This window comes from Cricetulus griseus, chromosome 2 (assembly GCF_003668045.3).
Source record: "Cricetulus griseus strain 17A/GY chromosome 2, alternate assembly CriGri-PICRH-1.0, whole genome shotgun sequence".
NCBI classification, from domain to species: Eukaryota; Metazoa; Chordata; class Mammalia; order Rodentia; family Cricetidae; genus Cricetulus; species Cricetulus griseus.
Window position 1 is genome coordinate 275,722,902 of NC_048595.1, and position 21,547 is coordinate 275,744,448.

At 41.7% G+C, this 21,547-nt stretch overlaps 1 protein-coding gene across 1 annotated transcript in view; it reads left to right on the plus strand.

Moving 5' to 3' along the window:
• Zc2hc1b (zinc finger C2HC-type containing 1B) overlaps positions 1–21,547 on the plus strand; it is a 48,893-nt gene that overhangs the window by 23,165 nt on the left and 4,181 nt on the right. The window contains exons 5-6 of the mRNA XM_027401891.2: positions 1,168–1,307; positions 4,632–4,740. Of these exons, the coding sequence (XP_027257692.2) occupies positions 1,168–1,307; positions 4,632–4,740 (249 nt within the window). The remainder of the gene's footprint in view (positions 1–1,167; positions 1,308–4,631; positions 4,741–21,547) is intronic.

The window sequence follows — 21,547 nt, forward strand, 5'->3', positions numbered from 1 at the left end:
AAAGGGATGACTACTAGGTCATCCCTGAACGTTGATAATTTTTACATTTGAAGAGTATTCATTTTAGGATGTTGTTTGCTCAAATAGAAAACTCTTTAAACTGCTTAAAAGATAGGGCTTGTTAAATAAAACAACTTTTCTTTAAAGGCATCTCTGTACACAGAGGAATGCTGACTATTCAATGATGTAAACGTCCACCCTGAGTGTAAGGCTGATGCATCTCAGACCCTTGCTGGGAGGAAAATCTTTATGTCACTCATATCCCTTAAAGATGCCTAAGTCAAGAACAAAGCTAACGCTAATCCCTGTGTGCTCAAAAGGGATAGGCACAGACCCAGCCTTGCTTGTGGGAATCTCCATGTTATAAGACAACCTTAGATCTCTCTCGGTTCCCACGTCATTCACTAGCTGGTTGTATCTGATGATAGCACATGAAAGAAAATTTGACAAGGTGTTATACAGAACCACAGACAATCTAGGGTCACCAGAAGCTGCCTGGGTTTTGCCTGGGAACCCTAAGCTATTGCTAAAGCTACTTTCCCATCACCCTTGTTTGGTCTTCAGTTTTTGACCCCCTACCAACTTTTATCCTTTTCTCTTTTTATAAGTTCCCTTCTTGAATATGTCATCTGCCTCCTTCACATAAGTGAGGGGGAAAAAAATCTAGCCACTGCAAAAGACATTCCTGTTGCTAACAACACTGTGAGATTGGAGCCCAACCTCATCTCCTACACCTACATTTTGAAACTAAATAGTATCTCTCTGTAATTCTGTAAGTGAACAACCTTCTGCCTCAACTAGTACCAGACCTGGTCTTCTCCTGGATCATCTATGCACTTCCTTACCATAAAAACTAGATGATGTTAAGACTTCCACACAAAGCTGTCATTTTTGAAGTTCCTAAGTAAAATTAATCTATTACCTGAAAAAGATGCTATGCAAGCATTTTAAAGGGATATTCTTAATTGGAATAGGGAGGACTTTTTCCCCTGCCATGTCTCTATTTGAGCTTCCCTTTTTGGGCTAGGCTGTCTCAACCCAGAGTCTGGGACCTCGTTCTTCGATGTGGGAGCAGAGTTTACACTCCGCTTGATTCACTTCCTATAGTTCCATTCCACAGTTGTTTTTGAAATGTTAATTGTGGTTTGTTGGTGCATTCCTATCCAGATTATATTCAGTGCCCATATTGCATGAGGAGATTTAATGAAACTGCTGCCCAGCGACACATTAATTTCTGCAAAGACCAGTCCTCTCGACGCGTCTTTGACCCAGCCCAAACAGCAGCCAGACTGGCATCCAGAACTCAGGTAAACATCTTTCCTCCAGCTGAGGTCTTTGTGTCCTTGCATGCCTGGAGCAAATAGGTAGCATCTACCAGGTAGCTTAACTGTTGGTCCTCAGAAGCCCAAGGGTCAGAAGGCTGATCCCAAGCAAAAGGGTCAGAAGGCTGATCGCTATTGCTTGTCTCCATGGGAGTTGGCTACTTCTGGCTTGATGCAGGAAAAAAAAAATACTTGTAAAATGTTTGAAGCCTTTCAGGATGAATACTTCAGTAGATAAAGAATGTGTCTATAGCATTATGCTAACACCCTGCTTATTCAATGGTGTTTATCAGCCTAACCCACCCAGAAAAGAATTATGACTCAGTGAAACCGGTCTGGGTGGGAGAAATGTTGCCAAGAAGATGCCTCGAGGCATGGGTTCTGTTCTGTAGAGCAGAAGGGGGATGGATGAGATATACAACATGTCTAATTTATGACCTGAGGCACTAACCAAAAAACACAGAGTCTCTGATGGGGATTGACAAGATGGAACAACAAAGGCAGCAGATTTAGAAGGGCTATGGTTCAAGCCAGTTCAGATTGGAGGATGAAAGGAATTGATCAGCTAGATGCTCTAACATCTGGGAACAGCCAGACCTGAGAGCCTTGCAGCAGGAACAGGGTAATTCTTCTGGGAAGCCATGCAGCCATCTTACCACCTTCCTTTGCGCCCTTCTGTCCTTTTTTTTTTTTTTTTTTTTAAAACATGGTTTCTCTGTGTAGCCCTAGCTGTCCTGAAACTCACTGTGTAAACCAGGCCTTCCTTGAACTCAGAAATCTGCCTGCCTCTGTTTCCCAAGTACTAGGATTAAAGACTTGTGCCACCATGCCTGGCAGTACTGTCTCTTCTGTTCCATTATCTATTAGTGGCTTCATGTGTCATCACAATGTAGACATGAATTCAGTAGGGGAAAAGCAGGGTGACACGAAATGGACTTTTAGAAAGGTCACTTTTGCAGTCACTGTCCTTGGTGAACTGAGGGAAACCAGAAAGGAAGCACAGAGCGGGAATAATAAGGGCTCCTGGAATGAGGGGACTAGTAGGGGAACTAACGTAAGGAATAATTAATGAAGCTGAGAAAATGATTGGTACTAAAATAAAACTGGACATTAGAGTCTGGGCATCTAGATAACAGTACAGGTTGAAAATCCCTTATCTAAGATGGTATTTCAGAAATACTCAGAAGTGTTTCAGATTATTAAAATTTTTTTTACACAATTGGTATGTGCATGTATACTTAAGGCACACAGCCAGAAGGTAATTTATACAAAGTTTCCCATACTCCTGTGTTTCAATTGCAACACATCACATGAGGTCATTCGTAGAAATTTTCTTGTGACATCATGCTGGTGGTCAAATGTTTCTGATTTTGGAACATTTCTGATTACACACATTGGATGTGGTGCTCAAAACCTGAAGGAACACAGGAGGGAAGACATATGATACATGTATGTTGGGCAAGTGGTAAATAGAGGTTTAGAGGCTTAGTCTTTGCCACTGAGATAGTGGGGGAAGAATATAATGTCAAGAGAGCCAGGATTCTGTGGTCAGTGGCAAGGGTTTGACTTCCCATTGTGTTCTTGGTTATTTGTAGGTAGGACTTTGAGATTTACTTTTGCCTGTAAGTGACATTAATCATGCATAACTGGTTGAGGTTGTTGGGAGTATGGCACTGGCCCAAAGTCCTTTTGCTGTCTTGTCTCCACTTACCTGGTCCTCCTTCTGCTTTTCTAAAGCCCTCTCCTTTTGCTGGGGTTGGAATCACAATTTTGAAAGACCATGGCAGCTTTAGGCTTGAATACAACCTAAGTGTGGAGAAGTCTGCAAGTTCAACTCTTCCTCCACCCTATACAGCAGTACCAGCAACCGACATTACTACAGATGGTCTATCCAGTCCATAGAGCTTGCCAGTGTTAGTGGGGCCAAAGAGGGTGGAGGGAACGAGCAAACAGAAGTGTTTTTTATTTGTGAAGAAGGCCAGCTGGCTCTCCCGAGCATAACCAGTGACTTGGCCCTATTCCTCTGCTTGTTTTCCAGAGCTTAGTAGTGACTGGGAGCACAGAGGGGAAATTGCTTGCTCCCTGAATTCCTTTGCTCACTGCTGAGTCTGTCTGAATGACAGTGTTTGCTCCCTGAGTGCCAATGCCACCACTCTGGGATCTTGCCTAATAGTGAGCTTGTTCAGAAATGGAACAAGAAGGGAGAGCTTGCTTCAGGCTTGCAGGACTGTTAATGGCACAGCCAAAATGTGTTTCCATTTCAAACATAATCAACTTTAAAAATCAGCCATAACCTTAACCAGAGGTGACCAATATTGGCCTCTAAAAATAAACCTTTAGGGGCTAGAGAGACAGCTCAGTGGGAGCATTTGCTTGAAAGCAAGAGGACCTGAGTTCAAATCCCCAGCATGCAAAAGCCAGACATGGCCACATATTCCTGTAATGCCAGCACTGGGGGGCAAAGTCAGACAGATCCTGGGAGCTTACTAGCCAGCCATATAGCTAAAACAGTGAGCTTCCAGTTCAATGAAAGAGCCCGTCTCAAAAAAGTAAGGTGGATAACAATAGAGAAAGATATCCAACATCCTCCTCTGATCTCTACGTGCTTGGGTAGACACTAACATCAACTTGAACACATACACATACACCCCCAACACACAAAATACTAACAGCAACATTATTTTAGCTGGCTGAGGATGGATGATCTTCCTGCTATGCTATCACCACAATCCTTGCATTACTTAAAGAACAGAGTATCTTTGTGCCGAATTTTCCATGGGCCCTCAGATCCACAGCGAGCCAAGTGGGGCTCCCTGGGATGTTTAGTCCTTGTTTGGTTTCCATCTGTGCAGTGTGCAGCTGCTCTGTAGGACTAGCGGAGGCCTGGGAGGATTGGAATTCTCGGCTTAAAACATGTGCTGCCTGTCAATCTGGTTTTCCTCCTCTGTTCCGGTTAGAAAACAAAAAGCCATCTTCAAGGGTTAAGAAAAGTAAAATATTCCACAACTATATCCTGACTGATATTAAATGATTTCTCTGTTCTCACAAAACTGATTTTATAGGATAAACAGATCACCACCAACCCTGGGGTATTCCTTATGAATGAATGTTCCCAAACCAAACTATGACTTTGAGCACCTCCAGCCAGAGGCCTCATTCCCCGGTAACTGAAATGTTGGGTGCCTGTCACCTTCCTCTGGGCACAAGAGTCCCCATGAGGACTCTAACTTTCTGCTTGCTGAGTGAATACAAGTTTATTTTCTGCTTGGTACCCAAAGGTTACAGTGCTGTGCCTCTTTCTATCTGTAGGGTAAAACCCAGACAAGTCCCAAAAAACAACCAACTGTTACGAGTGCTGTGGGAAGCCTGCTGCAGAGCAGGGCTATGGAAACCAAGAATGAAGTCACAGCCAGTCCAAGTAAGTTAGGGCATGTCCAGTTATGGGGGTAGAGCCTCCATCCTGCTGTGGTGATCTGCTGTTGGTCAGTAAATGCTAAAATGGCAATCCAGTGCTGCTGCTGAAAAAAAAAAGAAAAAACAAATAAACCATGTGGGCTTGTTTGAGGTTGAAGCTTATTTGCCAAGAGGGACTTTCTTGCTTCCTTTCTTCCTTCTTTCCTTCCTTCCTTCCTTCCTTCCTTCCTTCCTTCCTTCCTTTCTTTCTATCTTTCTTTCTTTCTTTCTTCTTTTCTTTTTTTTTGTTGGTTTTTTCAAGAGGGACTATTTCTTATCAGGATTGCACCATTCTGACCAAGTGGGAAGTGCTGTTTGATTACAGGGACAGGAATCCACAGCTACTGCTCAGCTGGCTCTTCAGTATGCTAGAGAAGGCTAAGATTGGATGCTCACATGTTAGGTGTACAGCTGACCAATTTATTCAGAGTAGCAGCAAGCATGGCCATCATTACATTCCTGGCCTTGTGCCTCCCAGTGACTCTGCCACCTACAGTAAAGGAAACTGGGACTCAAAGAGGATAGGTGCCCTTGCTAAGGCACATAGCTGGTAACCAGCAGGCTGGGTTAGATATCTACTGTGCCCTCCACCCCTAGAAAAAGGCACAATAAACAGGATTGTCTTCTCTATGCCCAACACACATTTTTATAAAGCCAACCTACAAAGGAACAAATTGCCCTATGGCATTTGCATACCTACTTTGTTTTGGTTGCTGCCTATGCACATAACACCCCCCCCATTTCCCCAGCTCAGCTCGATGCTCATGTTCCTTTCCACCCTCAGGATCCACCACTTTTGCTTGCATATCACTTGTCAACATGCGCTGTTCAGACAGAATGTATTATTTCACAGCCACAGTGTCACTTCTGGACAGTTGTCATGTTTCGAAGGTATTAGCCAGTCTCCGCTTGAGTGACAGCACCAAGAAGATTTGCTGTTTATTTTCAGTGGCTTATCTCGGGTTTAAAACCCTATCGGAGGGTCTAAAGAAATGGCTCAGTGGGTAAGAATGCTTGATGTGCAAGCATAAGAATTCTAGTTCAAATCCCTAGTAAAAACCTGGGTGTGACCAGGCACATGTCTTTAGCCTTAGCAGGAGAAAAGTTATTAGAAAGTTGGTGGGGCTTTCTAGCTACCAGTCAGCTCTAGATTGAGAGGCCCTGTCTCCGGCCTCCCCTGACACCCTCCCCTGACCGCCATATGTGTGCACCCACACAGGTAAATGTGCACATACATCCTACACAAAATGCCATATGCATCTGCCCCACACACAACACAAACAAACACCTGAGATATAACATCTTAAAGCTGTCTGCACAGCCTTATGAACCCAAGTTGTTAGGGTTTTGTTTCTTTAGCTTTGGTTTGGCAACAATAGTATTTGTATTTCTTTAATTAAATTTTTTTCATTTTTTCCAATTTTTACACACATTTACCATCTTAACTATTTTAACGTGCAGCTCAGTGGTATTAAATGTATTCATCATGTTGCATGAGAACAAGCGCACCAGCCATCTCTAGTCCCTGCCTAGTTCTGGGAATGGAGCCTAGGTCTTGGCACACTCTGCACGAGTGTTCTATCCCGGAGCTATACCTCAATCCCTCTTGTTTTTCTTTTTAAATTACATTTATTTAGAGTGTGTGCATGTGCACATGCCATTGGCACTCCTCTGGAGGTTCGAGGACAACTGGAAGAACCAGTTCTCTCCTTTTATCATGTTTGTCCCAAGGATCAAACTCGGGTCATCATTGACAGCAAGTACCTATGCTTGCCAAACCATCTCGCCAACTTTATTTTGACATTTTATCTTGAGAGAAATACCAGCATGGCCCAGGCTAGGCTTGAACTCATTCTGGAACCCCTGTAGTCCTGGAATTTGGAATCCTCCTGCCTCAGCCTCCCTAGTAGCTGGGTGTACAGATCTTTCAGTCTGTAAAACTAAAGTGTGTACCCACTAAACACTAACTCTGCATCATCTCTTCTCTTGGTTCCTTGCAGCCACCATCTCTATGATCTTGTCTATTCCAGTTATTCCCACAGCATCACAGCATTTCTGTGTTTTTGTGACTCTGTTATTTCACTTAGTATAATGTGCTCAAGGCTGGGCCTCATTGCAGCATATGTCAGAATTACCTTCCTTGTTGAGCATGTGTGTGTCTACGATTGCTTAGCTACTCATCCATCAGTGTGCAATGGGCTCTACCCACAGTGTAGCTGCTGCAAACATGTCTAAGACTCTTCTTCAAGATCCTTGAGACCTGACTTTCAACTCCTGGGACAAATGCCCAGGAGCAGAATTGCTTGGTCTTATAATCATTCTGTTTTTAAGTTTCTGAAAAGTCAAATGATGTTTTCTATACCAGCTGTACCATTTTACATTTCTACTACTAACATTGTTCAAAGAAGAGGTCCATTGTTCCACGTCTTCACCAACTCCTGTGTGTGTGTGTGTGTGTGCACACGTGCGTGCGTGTGTGTGTGTGTGTGTGTGTGTGTGTGTGTGTGTGTGTGTGTGTGTCAGAGAGAGAGAGAGAGAGAGAGAGAGAGAGAGAGAGAGAGAGAGAAGCAGTCCTAATGTATGAAGTGATATGCCATTGTTATTTTGATGTGTATTTGATGACTTAGAACACCAGAAAAGTCTTTCAGTTTCTTATTGACCACTCATATATTATCTCTGGAGAAATGTCTACTCAAGTCATTCTCGTTTTCAATTTGTTGCTGTGTTAGTTTCTTTTGAATCACTGTGATGATCAATGCCCAACAGAAACAAATGAAAGGATTTTGCTAGTGGTTTTTTTTTTTTTTTTTTCTCTTGGGGGCCATCACCCAGCTTGCAAATAAATACACAGAGATTTATTTCTTACTCAGGAATGCCCAGTCTTAGCTTGACTTACTTCTAACCAGCTTTTCTAACTTAAATTATCCCATTTCTCTTTAACCACATTTTGCCTCTGGGCTTTTTTACTTTTCTTAAATTCTTTATATCTTTCTTTCCTTCTCACTCTGTGGCTGACTGTGTAGCTGTTTGGCTGTCCCCTGGTGTGCTCCTCTCCTTCTTTTGCTCCGTCTCCTCTCTCAAGCCTAGATTTCTCCTGCTATGTATTCTCTCTGCCTGGCAGCCCTGCCTATCCCTCTTCTGCCTAGCTATTGGCTCTTCTGCTCTTTATTAGACCAATCAGGGTATTTTAGACAGGCAAAGTAACACAGCTTCACAGAGTTAAACAAATTCAACATAAAAGAATGAAACACATCTTTGCATTGTTAAACAAATATTCCACAGCCTAAATGAACTTAACACATCTTAAACTAATATTCCACAACAGGATTTGTTTAGGCTCTATTTGGTTTCAGAGGTATCAAGACATACATTTGAGAGCATGGCATAGAAGATAAGTTAACATCATAGCAGCCAGGAAGCAGAGGAAGGGGTGCATTACTGAGCTGTCTTTCTCCTTCTCCCCCTTTTATTTTTTGAGCCCCCAGCCTGGATAGATGATGCTTCCCACATGAAGGGTGGTTCTTTCTCCCTAATGCAAACATATGAAAATGCCCTCAAACACATACCCAGAAATGTGTTTGTCTGTTCTCTAAATAATTCTAAATGCATTCAAGTCAACTATCAAAATTAGCCATTTGGCTAGTATACTTTTCTGTTGCTGTCATAAAATAACCCAATGAAAAAAATTAGTAGAAAGGGTTTATTTCGCTTCACAATACAAGGTTGGAGTTCATCAGTATGTGACAGTAGCAGCAGCAGGAACTTGAAGAAGGTGGTCACATTCCATCCATAGTCAATAAGCAGAAAACAATGAATCCTTACACTGTGCTCATCTTTTTGTACAGCTCAGGTGTCCCAGCCTAATGATGTGCCTATAATAGGTGGGCCTTCCCACTTTCATCAACTTACTCAAGAGAATACCTTAGAGGTATACACAAAGGCCCATCTCCCGGGTGTTCTAGATTTCATAAGTTGAAGATTGAGATTAGTCATCACAATTCCACCTCTTGTCACCTTGATACCCAAATACAATATCATTTTAAATCATAACTCCTTATCACCAAAGTCTCATGTTCATCTCATAAATCAATATACAATCCAACTTCAAAAGTCCCAACAGTTTAAAAAGTGTAAAGTCCATTTCTCATCTAGATTTGAGGCATTCTTTGAGCTCCTATAAAATTAAAAAGAAGTTGCATGATTCCAACATACAGTGGTATGGAATGAACACCATCATTCCAAAATGGAAGAATTGAATCATGGCAATGAATTGTTGGACCAAAATGCCAAAATCCAACAGGGCAAATGCCAAATCCTAAAGCTCCATGTCTGGCATCTGAGACTCAAGATGAAATTTACTGGAATCTGAAATGCGTAGCTTGTCCTGAACTTCAGCTCTGACACATGCATAACACTATTGTATGATCTTTTTTTTGCCTTTTGGGGGCTGCCACCCAGGTCTCAAAAATCACACACACAGAGGCTTTTTCTTAGTTATGAATGCCTGGCCTTAGCTTGGCTTATTTCTAGTGAGATTTACTTAAGTTGTCCTGTCTACCTTTTGTCTCAGGGCCTTTATGTTTCTTCTGTATATCTTTCTTTGCTTCTTACTCATGGCTGGCTGGGTGGCCGGGTGGCCAGATGGCCGGGTGGCCGGGTGGCCGGGTGGCTGGGTGGCTGGCCCCTGACATCCTCTTCTCCTTGTGCTCTTCTTGCTCCCTGCTCCCTCATTTCTCCTATTTATCCCCTCTGCCTGCCAGCCCCACCTATCCTTGCTCCTGCCTCACATTGGCCATTCAGATCTTTATTAGGACCACCAGGTGTTTTAGACAGGCACAGTAACACAGCTTCACAGAGTTGAATAAATGCAGAATAAAAAAAAAGTCACATACCTGAAAATAATATTCTACCACATAACACATAGCCTCCCTCTCTAAAGCCAGACCCCTCCATTCCTGCAGCTTTCCATTCAAGACATCCAATGAGCCAGGCGTCTGAGATAACCCCGAGGATCTTCATTACAACTTAGACTTTACTTTAATAGCATCACTTAATGGCTTCTCAAGCCCTCCTTACAGAGACTCTGACCCTGTCACACATTGCTAGGCTTCTGGTGGTCTGTGAAACAATGGAGTTGAACTTCAAGTCCCCCAGGTATTTTATCGTTCACACCTACAAAACCAGTGGACAATACTGTCAACTTCTCTTGCCAACTCAGAGTTAGTTTGACCCTCTTGGAACACAGCTCTATTAGCTTCTGTGTGCTGACCCTGGGGAAACATTTACCTTCAGTTTGGACTTTCTTGCTTCAAATAAATTTGGATCTCTACAAAATAGATTCTCTGATGGGTGGGTTTCAAGTTCCTTTCTTATTTCCTTTTATATATATTTTATAGCTATAAGTTTGTGATTACCATAAGAATTACATGCAAAATGTAAAGTCATAAGACTCTAATTTGAATTTATAGCATCTTATCTTCTGTAATGACCAAAAACACTGCTTCCTTTAATAGCTGTTTAAGGTGTGTTTTTTTTTTAACATTTATCTGTTTGTTTTGTATACATGGGTCCCAGAAACTGAACTCAGGTCATCAGGCTTGGATGCAGGTACCTTTACCCACTAAGCCATCTTGCCAGCCCTGTGCACCCCCCTCTTTTTCTTATTTGTTTGTTGAGACAAGATCACAATGTGTACTCCCTAGATAATACAGGCTGGCTTCAAATTCACAGAGACCTACTGCTTCTGCCTCCTAAATGCTTGGATTAAAGGCACACCACCATGCATTTTTTTGATTCTTGATGTCACACAGTTATGTTTTTATGAACTTTATACCCACAAAGAGAAACTAATCATTCTCTTAAATTACATTGTAAAAAAACATTACAAGCTGAAGTTGTACATAGCAGGCTTTCTTTTAAACCACCAACCAGCTCCCAAATCATGACATGGAGACTTAATATTAGTTATGAATGCTCAGCCTTATCTTATGTTTCCCTTTATCTAAGTTTGCCCTCAGGGATTTTACCTTTGTTTCTGTATGTCCTAGTGTTTGTCTGCTTGTTGGTGGTTGCCTGGCTGGCTAGCCCTGGTGTCTCCCTCTCTTTCTCCCTTGATCTTCCCTTCCTTCTCATTCATCTCTTTTCTCCTCTCTCTCTCTCTCTCTCTCTCTCTCTCTCTCTCTCTCTCTCTCTCTCTCAGATATCTCCTACTTATTCTCTCTGCCTGCCATCCCCAAATACCCTTCTCCTGCCTAGCTATTGACTGTTCAGCTTTTTATTAGACCAATCAGGTGCTCTAGGTGGGCAAGGTGAAACAAATGCAATACATCTTTACATATTTAAACATAATTATGTAACATAATACATAATTAAACAAATGTAGCATAAACAAAAGTAACACATCCCTGCATCATTAAACAAATGCAACAGAGGCAAATGTAACACACCTTCAAGTAAAGAAATATGTTTCACAACATAAATGTAACACATCTTTATATAATTAAAGTGACATTCCATAACACTTGTTTTAATACCAACTTTTTATCACTGTCCACATAGTTCCCTCTATTAAATCTTTATTTCTTCGAGAAGTTTTGAGTTACTAAGTTTCTTTAATTGTCTCTGAGAGTTTCCTTGAGCATTCATTCCAAGACAAGAATAGCAATATCTTATTTTTTTTAAGACAAGGTTTCTCTGTATTGCTTTGTCTTGGAACTCAATCTGTAGACCGGACTGGCCTCAAACTCACAGAGATCCACCTGCCTCTGTCTACCAAGTGCTGGGATGAAAGGTGTGTGCCACCAACATCTGACAGGAATAGCAAATTCTTTTAACTAGGAATTTCTTAATTTCTCTCTTACATTTAAAAGACATTAGATTCTTGGTTGGCAATTTCTTGTTTATATAGTTGGCTATTTTTTTTCAAGACAGGGTTTCTCTACGTAACAGCTCTGGCTGTTCTGGGACTTGCTTTGTAGACCAGTCTGGCTTTGTACTCAACGAGATCCTCTGCTTCTGAGGAGCCTCTGCCTCCTGAGTGCTGGGAATACAGGGATGTACTACGATCTCCCAGGATGGTTGGCTATTTTTTTAAGACACTTTGAACATACTGTCTTCTGCCCATGAAAGCTTCAATGGAAACTTCTGGTGGTCTTATTGGGGTCTCTTGTATGTGATGTATCATTTCTCTTGTGTTGCTTTGGGGGTCCCTTAGACATGATGTGTCACTTCCCTTACATTGGTTTCAAGATTCATTGTCTTTTGCAAGTTTGATTTTGCCTTAGTTTCTCATCTTTAGAGTTCATCTTACTTGGAGTTTGTTGTACTTCTTGAATGTTTATGATTATGGCTTTCATTAAATTTGGGAAACTTTCAGACATTATTGCTATTAATCTTCTCTGTTCTTTTCTCATTTCTTTTGATCCAGAATGAATGGTTCCTCCCACAATGCATATATTTGTTGACATAATGATTAGCCTTCATTATCAACTTGACTGTACTTAGAATTACCATGCAAACACACCTCTGAGAGATCTACAAAAGCATTTTCATAAAAATTTAAGTAAGCAAGGGAAGACCACCCTTAATGTTGATGACATCATTTTATGGGCTGGTGTCCTGAACTGAGTGAAAAGAATGCAAAGTACCAGCATGCACCTCTCAGCCCTTTTCACTGAGCAGTTACTAGCTGCTTCACACTCTGGTGACCATACCTTCTCTGGGATAATGGACTGGATCTCTATGAACTGTGAAGTCAAAATAAACCTTTCCTTGTTTAGTTTCTTCTGCCAGGTATTTGGTCACAGTTCTTCACTAGGAGAGTTTGCTTGATGTACTCCTACAGACCACTTAAGCACTGTTTCATGTTCTTCATTCTTTGTATGTGTATATTCCTGTGCGTGCGCGTGCGTGCGTGCGTGCGTGCATGCGTGCGTGCGTGCGTGTGTGTGTAGGTAAGAGGAGAGCCACACACTTTTCTTGAGATGGGTTTTTCACTGGCCTGAGCTCCCAATTAGGGTAGGCTGTCTGACCAGCAAGCCTAAGGCATCTATCTGGTCCCACTTCCTCAGCACTGTGCTTAAAAAACAAATGTAACTGTACCCGGCTTTTATTTGGGCTCTAGAGGCTGAACTCCATCCATTCCCCCATGCTTGCAAGGCAGATTCCCTGATCTCCAGACTCCATCATTTCTTTTGTCCTATTTTCAAATTCTTTCTTCTACCTGATCCAATACATCCCTGAATCCTTCTAGCAAATTGTGTGTTTTAGTTCTATTTTTCAGTTAGAGAATTTATTTTTGGTTTCTTTTAGGAATTCCATCTCTTTGTTACTGTTTCCATTATACTCATAGTTCATATTCTAGACTTTCTTCCACCATTTCCTTTGGTTCTTTGAGCACTTAAAGACAGTCGCTTTAAGTTTTTGTCTATTAGACCTGTCTAAAGGGTCTGTCACTAGGTAATTTTCAGGGACAATTTCTATTAATTTATTTTTCCTTTAGAGTGAGCCACATTACATTGCTTCACTTTGTGCTTCATGGTTTTCTTGTTGACAACTAGGCATGCAGGAGCTGAAGAGATGGCTCAGTGCTTAAGAGCACTTGCTGCTCTTGCAGAAGCCCAGAGTTTGGTTCCCAGCCCACACACAGTGACCCACAGCCTTCTCTTGCTCCAGTTCCAGGGCATCTAGTGCCTTCTTTTGAACTTTGTGAACAACAGACATACACATAGGAACAAGTACCAACATACAGGAAAAACACTCATGCACATTAAATAAATCTCAAAAGAAGTTGTTGCTGGTTTTGTTTCTTTAACTATGTTTGCAAATCTAATAGTGTAATGCCTCTGGAAACTGGACTCTCTCCCTTCCCCATGGCTTGCTGAGTTTTAAAACTCGTGACTGTCTCTGTGCTCTTCATCAGTCCAGGAAGAGCCTCTAAGGCAATGTTTCTCAACCTGTGGGTCTCTACCCCTCAGGGATCAAACAACCCTTTCACAGGGGTCACCTAAGACCATCAGAAACATTCAGATATTTAGGTTATGATTCATAACAGTAGCAAAGTTACAGCTGTGAAGTAGCAAGGAAACAATCTTATGGCTGGTGGTCACCACAACATGAGGAACTATTTTAAAGGGCTGCAGCAGGTTGAGAACAACTGCTCTAAATTCTTTTCAGATCTTGTGTCTTTCTCTGAGAATACATGTTCATCTTCCAATTTTTCCTGGATATGTAGTATTTTTGAGATGGCGTGTTTCTAGTATCTGATTGCCCAAAAGGAAAAAGAAAAGATAAAAACAAAGAATTCAAACATTTGCTTTTTAAATCCCCCAGAGCCAGCATAGGAGACCATCACAGCAGCCAGCATAGGAGACTGTCACAGCAGCCAGCATAGGAGATGAAGTCAGCATAGATAGTATCAGTGAGAGATGGCGCAATGCTAGAGGCCATCTACCTCCTTGCCTGCATCCCTTTGATTAGAAACACCAATCAGTAGTCAGAGCACAGACCCCAGATAATTAGAGAGTAGAATCCTTCTTGTCCACCCTGACTCCCTTGTGTGCAGACATGCAGACTGACCCAGGAACCTATGGGCCACTGTCTGCTGCACTGACAAAGGGGCAGGAAAGTGGCATTGCTACTGCACTTTACTGTTGGAGCCTTGCCCTGGAAGTTGCATGCTTTTGACAGTCTGCAGAGGTCCACAGCAGTTCCATCAGCAAACCGATGCATTGCTGTCTAGATAGGGGATTTCTGGTGCTTCTCACTCCAGCTTCTCCCTAGAATTCTCCCAAGTTCTTATTTTCTCCTGAGTTGTGAAACAATGTAGTAGTAAGGTAGATTTTGCTTTTAACTGAGAAACAAAATGATTCAAGCTGTATGTATTTGTTTAATAAAATTTTACTAACAATTTTTTTCTCTAAAGTGTACTGACTCATTTACTATTTTTTTTAAATTCTCTATTTCTTTCTTTCGAGAGTATATGATAATACTTCAAAAAGTAAAAACCACTATGTGGATTTTTTTGTAGTTAACTAAACACATTGGCCAACAAGGACTATTTCTTAATTCATCAGGGTTAAGATAATGTTGACAGTGTACAAAGTTGAAGCTGACTTCAGCACCAGGTGTCTAAGACCCTTGCACTCCAATCTAGTGAATCTGGAAAGAGGGTGGAAACAGAAAAGAAAAATAGAAAAAGAAAACAAAAACTAGCATGTGAGGTTTACTGTTGAAAATTGGCAGAGTTTTCTCCCCTGAGTGATTTCTTCAGGATGGCAGCATGGCAAGGATGAAAGGTTCCAAGTGTCATCTCAGAAGTCTTGTGTCCTGGCATGTGCCCTGACTAGAGCACTCACGATAAGACTCTGTTTTCGTCCATCATGAAGCAACAGTAAGTCAGGAGATCTCAGCAAGTTGACCAATGGGAGTTTCTAACCACTGTGCTCTTACTCCCAAGGCAGCAGTGTTGACAGGTGGGACCCTGAAGATGCGGTATCATCATAACTCTGACCCTGTGAATAGATTAATGCTGTTAACCGTGAGAATGGCCAGGTTATCAGCACTGTGTTCTGTGTAAAAAGAGATGCTTACCCACTCACCTCTCTTACTCACATTCACACACAGTTGTTGTCTTAATTAGTGTTTCTATTGCTATGAAGTGACACTATGAACCACAGACATTCTTGTAAAGAAAACACTTAATTTTGGTGGCTTGCTTACAGTTTCAGAGGTTCATTCCATTATTGGTAGGGAGCATGGTGACATGCAGGCAGATATGGTGGCTACATGTTAATCAGAAAGCCACAGGAAATCAACTGAGACACTGGGCGAGTGGTATCTTGAGCATAGGAAACCTCAAAACCCACCTCCACAGTGACACACTTTCTCCAAGACAATACACTCCAACAAAGCCTCACCTCCTAATAGTATCACTCCCTATGAGATTATGGGGACCAAATACATTCAAACTATCACACACACACACCTCTGGCACCCATAAGCTTTAGCTACATCATAATGCAAAATGCATCTAGTCCAACCAACTTCAAGTCCCCATAGTCTACCACAGTCTCAGCACTGTTTACAAGTCCAAAGTTCAAAGTTACTTCTGAGATTCATGCAATCTCTTAACTGTAATCACCTGCAAAAATAAAAATAAAAAACCCAGGTCATTATTCCCAACACATAATGACACAGGATTTACATTACCATTACAAAATGTAGGGGAGGGACCATAGTGAGGAAATACTGGACCAAAGCCAGACTGAAAATCAGCTGGGCAAACCCAAACTCTGCATCTCCTTGTCTGAGGTCAAAATGCTCTTCAGATCTCCAATTCCATTTAGTTTGTTGATGCCACACACTTCTTTCTCTTGGACTGGTTCCATTCCCTGTTAGCAGCTCTCCTTGGCAGGTATCACACGACTCTGGCATCTCTAACATCTTGGGTTCTTCAAGGCAATTCGGGCTTCAACTTCACATCTTCACACAGTGACCTCTCTACTAGGCCTCCATTCAGGGACATCCCTGACACATGTCTGACCTCAGCTGCTTTCTTTAGATGTGGAGGTAAATTCTACAACCTGTTTCTTCTATCCTTAACTCTAAAGCCAGAACCATGTACCAAACTCTACTACTTACTAGGGCTGGAACATGGTCACCTCATTCAATTACATCTTCACCAACTTTCTGTTCTTCACTACCTAAGGTTGGCTGTCCTGAAATTTGCTCTGTAGACTAGGCTGGCCTTAAACTCAGAGATCTGCCAGCCTCTGCCTTCCCAGAAACTCCCATCAATTCTACTCAGTTGACACCTTTTCGTTATAAATCTTTTTCTTTCTTTTTTTAAATTAGAAACAATCTTATTTTACATATCAAACCCAGTTCCCTCTCCCTCCCATCTTCCCATGCCCTCCACTAACCCCCATTTCATCCCCTTTTTGCTTGGTTATGAACACTAGTCTATACTAAGCTATTTTGAGATTTCTTCTGCCAACAGAATTAATCCAAATCTCTTCACTTTAGCCTGAGGCATACTCTTTGGATAAGGACAAAAGATAGCCACTCTCTTCACCAAACTATCACAAGAAGGATCTTCAGGCAACATACTAAAATTCTTCTCCTCTGAAACCTCTTGAGGTAGCCCCCTGTAGTTCATCAAATCACACTCAGCACCACTGTCTTCCACGCTCAAACTAGGATGACCCATTAAACAGAACTTAAAAGGTTCAACTGCTTTTCTAATCCACAGTCCCAAAGTTCATATTACTCTAAACAAAAACATTGTCAGGCCTATCCCAGTGGTACCCCAGTCCCTGATACCAACGTCTGTCTTAGGGTTTTTATTGCTGTGAAAAGACAGCATGATCACAGCAACTCTTACAAAGAAAACATTTAATTGTGTGGCTCACTTACAGTTTCAGAGGTTCAGTCCATTTTATCATGATGGTCGGGAGCATGGCGACATGCTGGCTATATCTTGATCAGAAAGCAACAGGAAGTCAACTGAGACAATGGGTGGTAACTTGAGCATAGGAAACCTCAAAGTCTGCCCCCACCGTGACACACTTTCAACAAAGCCATACCCACTCCAAAAAAGCCTCGCCTCCTAATAAGTGCCACTTCCTTTGAGATTATGGTGCCAATTACATTCAAACTACCACAGTTGCTATGGATGGTGCAGCAAAAAGGCCCTTTGCCAAATGGGGATAGTTCACCTTGGACTTCCCAGCCTCTATAACTATAATAATTAAATCTTGGTCTAAATAAATCTGTTTTCAGATATCCTGTTATAGAAGCACAAAACAAACTAAAACAGAAATTGGCAGTCAAATGTGTGGCTGTTGCTGTAATGAAGAAATAAATAAGACACATTTGTGAAGGCACACATGTAGCTTTTGAGCTGCGTAATGGGTAGAGGCAAGAAGAACTTGGAGAATCAAGCTGGGGAAACTCTAGATTGTTGTTAATGGGATAGTAAGACTAATTCTGATGAGGGTAAGAAGACAAGAGCAGGAGGGAAGCCTAAATAATCTTAGGAATGGTGGCCATGGACCACATAATAACATGTTGGTCAACAGTGGACTGCATGTGTAATGATGGTCTCCTAAGTCTCCAATGGAGCCTGAAAAAGCATATTGGGTAATGAGGGCATAGCTTCCATAAGATTGCGATGGAGCACACCGTCGATGTGTTGATAGTGGTGCTGATCTAAGCAAATCCATCTCCTGACAACTGTACAAAAGCATAGTACATCCAATTTGTATATCACTAAGTACTTCTAATGGCAGCCAGTGAGTAGGCTGCCAATTTTATGTGTTTATAGCATACTTTTCAGCATTATTTTAGAGTGTGTTCCTATTTACTAAAATGGCTTTATTATAAAGCAGCTGTATTATGCTGCTTTATACATCTCATGTTCACCAGTTTCTGGCCACTACAGTCTGGCTAGGTCCAGTTTCTAGCTTACCTAGAGGTCACTGAGTGACTGACTATACCGTGGATAGGTTTAGTTTGTGCAAGTACTTTCTGTGCTATTAGGGCAGCAAAACTCCATTCCCACACACTCCTTGAAATGTATCTCCATTGTGAAGTGGCCTGTGACTGCCTGCCTATACTTAAGTAGTTGTGCTCGAAATGCAGAAATACCGATAACAGAAGGCCATTCCACTAAGGTCCCAGAGAGAAATGAGAAAAGGGTATTAGAAACCAGAGTTTTTATTGCAGCTGCTCAGAGCTTAGCAGGGTTGTCTGCGTGCTAGGACTTCGTAGTGGGCAGAGTTTAAGAGCAATAGACTGAGACGTCTGGCAGAAAGAATATCTAGGCTGTGAAGAACTCAAGGTATCCACAGCTGTCTTTGGCCCCTGACAGGAAGGAAAGAAAACAGAATTTATTTTAATGTACAATTTATAATGAGAAGGGAATTAGAAAGGGAGCTTTTGGAAACCCCTCAACCTGGCCATGTAAAGAATAAAAGAGTATGTTTGGGAGAGACTATGAAGGGTGTGGCCCAGCAACAGTTTGCTTAAGAGATTAATGGATACAAAGAAGACAGCTTCTAACCCTGAAGTCAACAAATGACCCTGAAGGTATTTCAGAGAATTCCCAGGCAAGCTAAGACTTTTGAGTGTCTACTATTTCCAGAGATGTGCCAACAGGACTTCAGCAATCACTGCCCTGTGCCTTAGGACTCTGAAATCTGAATTCTGGTACAGCATCCCTCAGTAGCCCTGGCCATGGTTCAAGGGGGAGGGACGAAGCATGTGACTCCACACAGTGCTCTGGAAAGCACAATGTATAAACTTGGGCAGTATCTACCTATGGGAAGAAGACTGTAAGAGCACCGGTGTCATGGTGGCCTACCTAGACATCAACTGATGCCTCTGACAGCTTGGGGACCCAGGCAGAAACCTGTCACAGACACATAGGCACTGCAGAGTTCAGCCTGAGGCAATACTTAGCGGAGTTGTGGGAGCAGGGTAACCCCTGAGACCACAGGGTTGTATGTATACATATTATTTACTTTTCATGTTGCTGGGAGGAAAACAAGGCAAAGGAAAGGTGTCTTTAGGCTGACAGTTTGAGGATATAATCACCTGACAGTGAAGGAATATGGAGCCAGAGTGGCTCCAGTTGTGATAGCAGGGGCACGACACAGCTCTTCACATTTCACCTACAGTCAAGAAACAGAAATGAATTCGGATCTATAACTCGCTTTCTCCTTTTTTCTTTTTTATGCAGTCAGGGACCCTTAGTCTCTGGGATTCGAGCTACTTATATTCAAGGTGGATCCTTCCTCTTCAGGTGAAACCCACAGACACACCCAGAGCTGCATTGCCTAGGTGATTCTCATCCAGTCAAATTGACAATGAAGATTAACCATTGCAGGCCTAAACACATGACTCCAATCTAAGAAGTCTGCAGGCAGGAAACTCCAAGCTGTGAGAATTGCTGGGTAGACTGAGCATAGCAAAGCCAGATGAGTGGGGATGTCTCAAACCTCGGGAGCCTACACACAACTGTAGAATGTGAAGTATGGTACCAAAAGAGATTATTCTGGGGTCTTATGATTAATGCTTTTTTTTCTGTCTTGTGTTTTCAATTTATTGATAAGCAGTTAACCTTTTTTATTCTATAAAGATGAGGCTCTATCCTAAGCCTGTCTCATTGTTACATTTAGAAGCAAATAACATTTAATTTCACAGGTTCACAGCTAGGGGAAATCTGCCTGATGAGTGAATCGTGACATAGATGAAACTCCCAACTCTGGACTTTTGAGTTAGGGCTGGAATGGGTTAATAGTGGTGCTGTTGAAATAGAATGGATTTATTTTGCATCAGAGGACGAGAATTTGGACATGCTAAGGCAGAATGCTATGGTAAGAATATGTCCACCAAAGTTCATGCTTTGGAAACTTAATCCCCAGTGCAACTATGTGGAGAGGGAAATTTCTGAGAGGCATTTAGAGTGTGAGAGCTCCACCCTCCCTCATGTATGTAAGTGTAGTCACTTACCATTGGGTGTTTTACCATAGGATGACCCCACAAGAAACCTGTCACCAGATGTAGGCACCCTGAGCTTGGACTATCTAACTTCCAGAACAGTACAAAAAAAAAAAAAAAAAAAAAAGGTATCTTTATGTTGTGGGATATTTGTTTCACTGTGTGAAGATGTGTCTCTGCCTAAGGAGCCTTCTGATTGGTTTAATGAAGAGATGAATGGCCAATAGTTAGGCACGAGAGGATAGGCAGAATTTCTGGGAAGAGAGAGGGACTCAGTATGAATCTAGGTGCATGAGAGAGACCAGCAAGATACTGAAGAAGTCAGACATACGTACAGAGGAGAGGTAACTAAGCCATGTGGCAGAACATAGATTAATAGAAAGGGTTAACTTCGGTTATAACAGCTAGTTGGGAAAAAGCCTCAGCTAAGTAAGGCCAAGCTTTCCTAATTAATAATAAATCTTCATGTTGTTATTCGTGATCTGGTGGCCCAAAGGAAAGTCTGGCTACATCTTTGGGCTGGAAAAATGGCTCAAAGGGATAAATGCTTTCCACCAAGCCTGTAAACCTAAATTTGGACCCTGAGACCCACGTGGTGGAAGGAGGAAATCTACTCCCACAAACTGTCTTCTGTAGGTGGAGTTTCTCTGTATCTCAATAGCCATTCCCAAATAACCAACACAGAGACTTAAGATTACTTAAAAGTCTTGGTTGGAGTACCCGAAAGGCTGGATCATCTCAGCCTTTCTTGAAGCTGTTCTGGATGCTGGATTCTGAGGAGACTTAACAGGGGCATTTTTAAATGCTGGATCACCTGGAACATCCATTTTCATTGGTGTTTGGTCCCCTTGTTCTGAAAACACATAAACTTTTAAAGGAAATATACATTACAAGTATAGAATATGAGGTGTGCACAAGTCCGTTAAAGATAATTTTTTTGTTTTATGTTTGATCAGGTAAAATATACATCACATGTCTTGTAGCTCTTCTAGCTTTATTTCTTTATATTTGCAGTCAGGATTTTCAGAGGCTCTTTCTCTATCAAACCTGACATCTTTAACCTTGAACAAATCCATAGCCTTTCATTTTCTGTGTAAATAAAAGCATAACCTTTCCCCAAAAGCAACACACCTTTTGACTTCCATTTTGAAGTCAAAATATTTTTTAAATATGTAGGATTGTTTAATCCAGCAGTTTTCATAATCCAATGTGTTTTAATAGCTGTTGTTTCTTTATTGGAAATCAGAAAAATCTAAAGACAATACAATAAT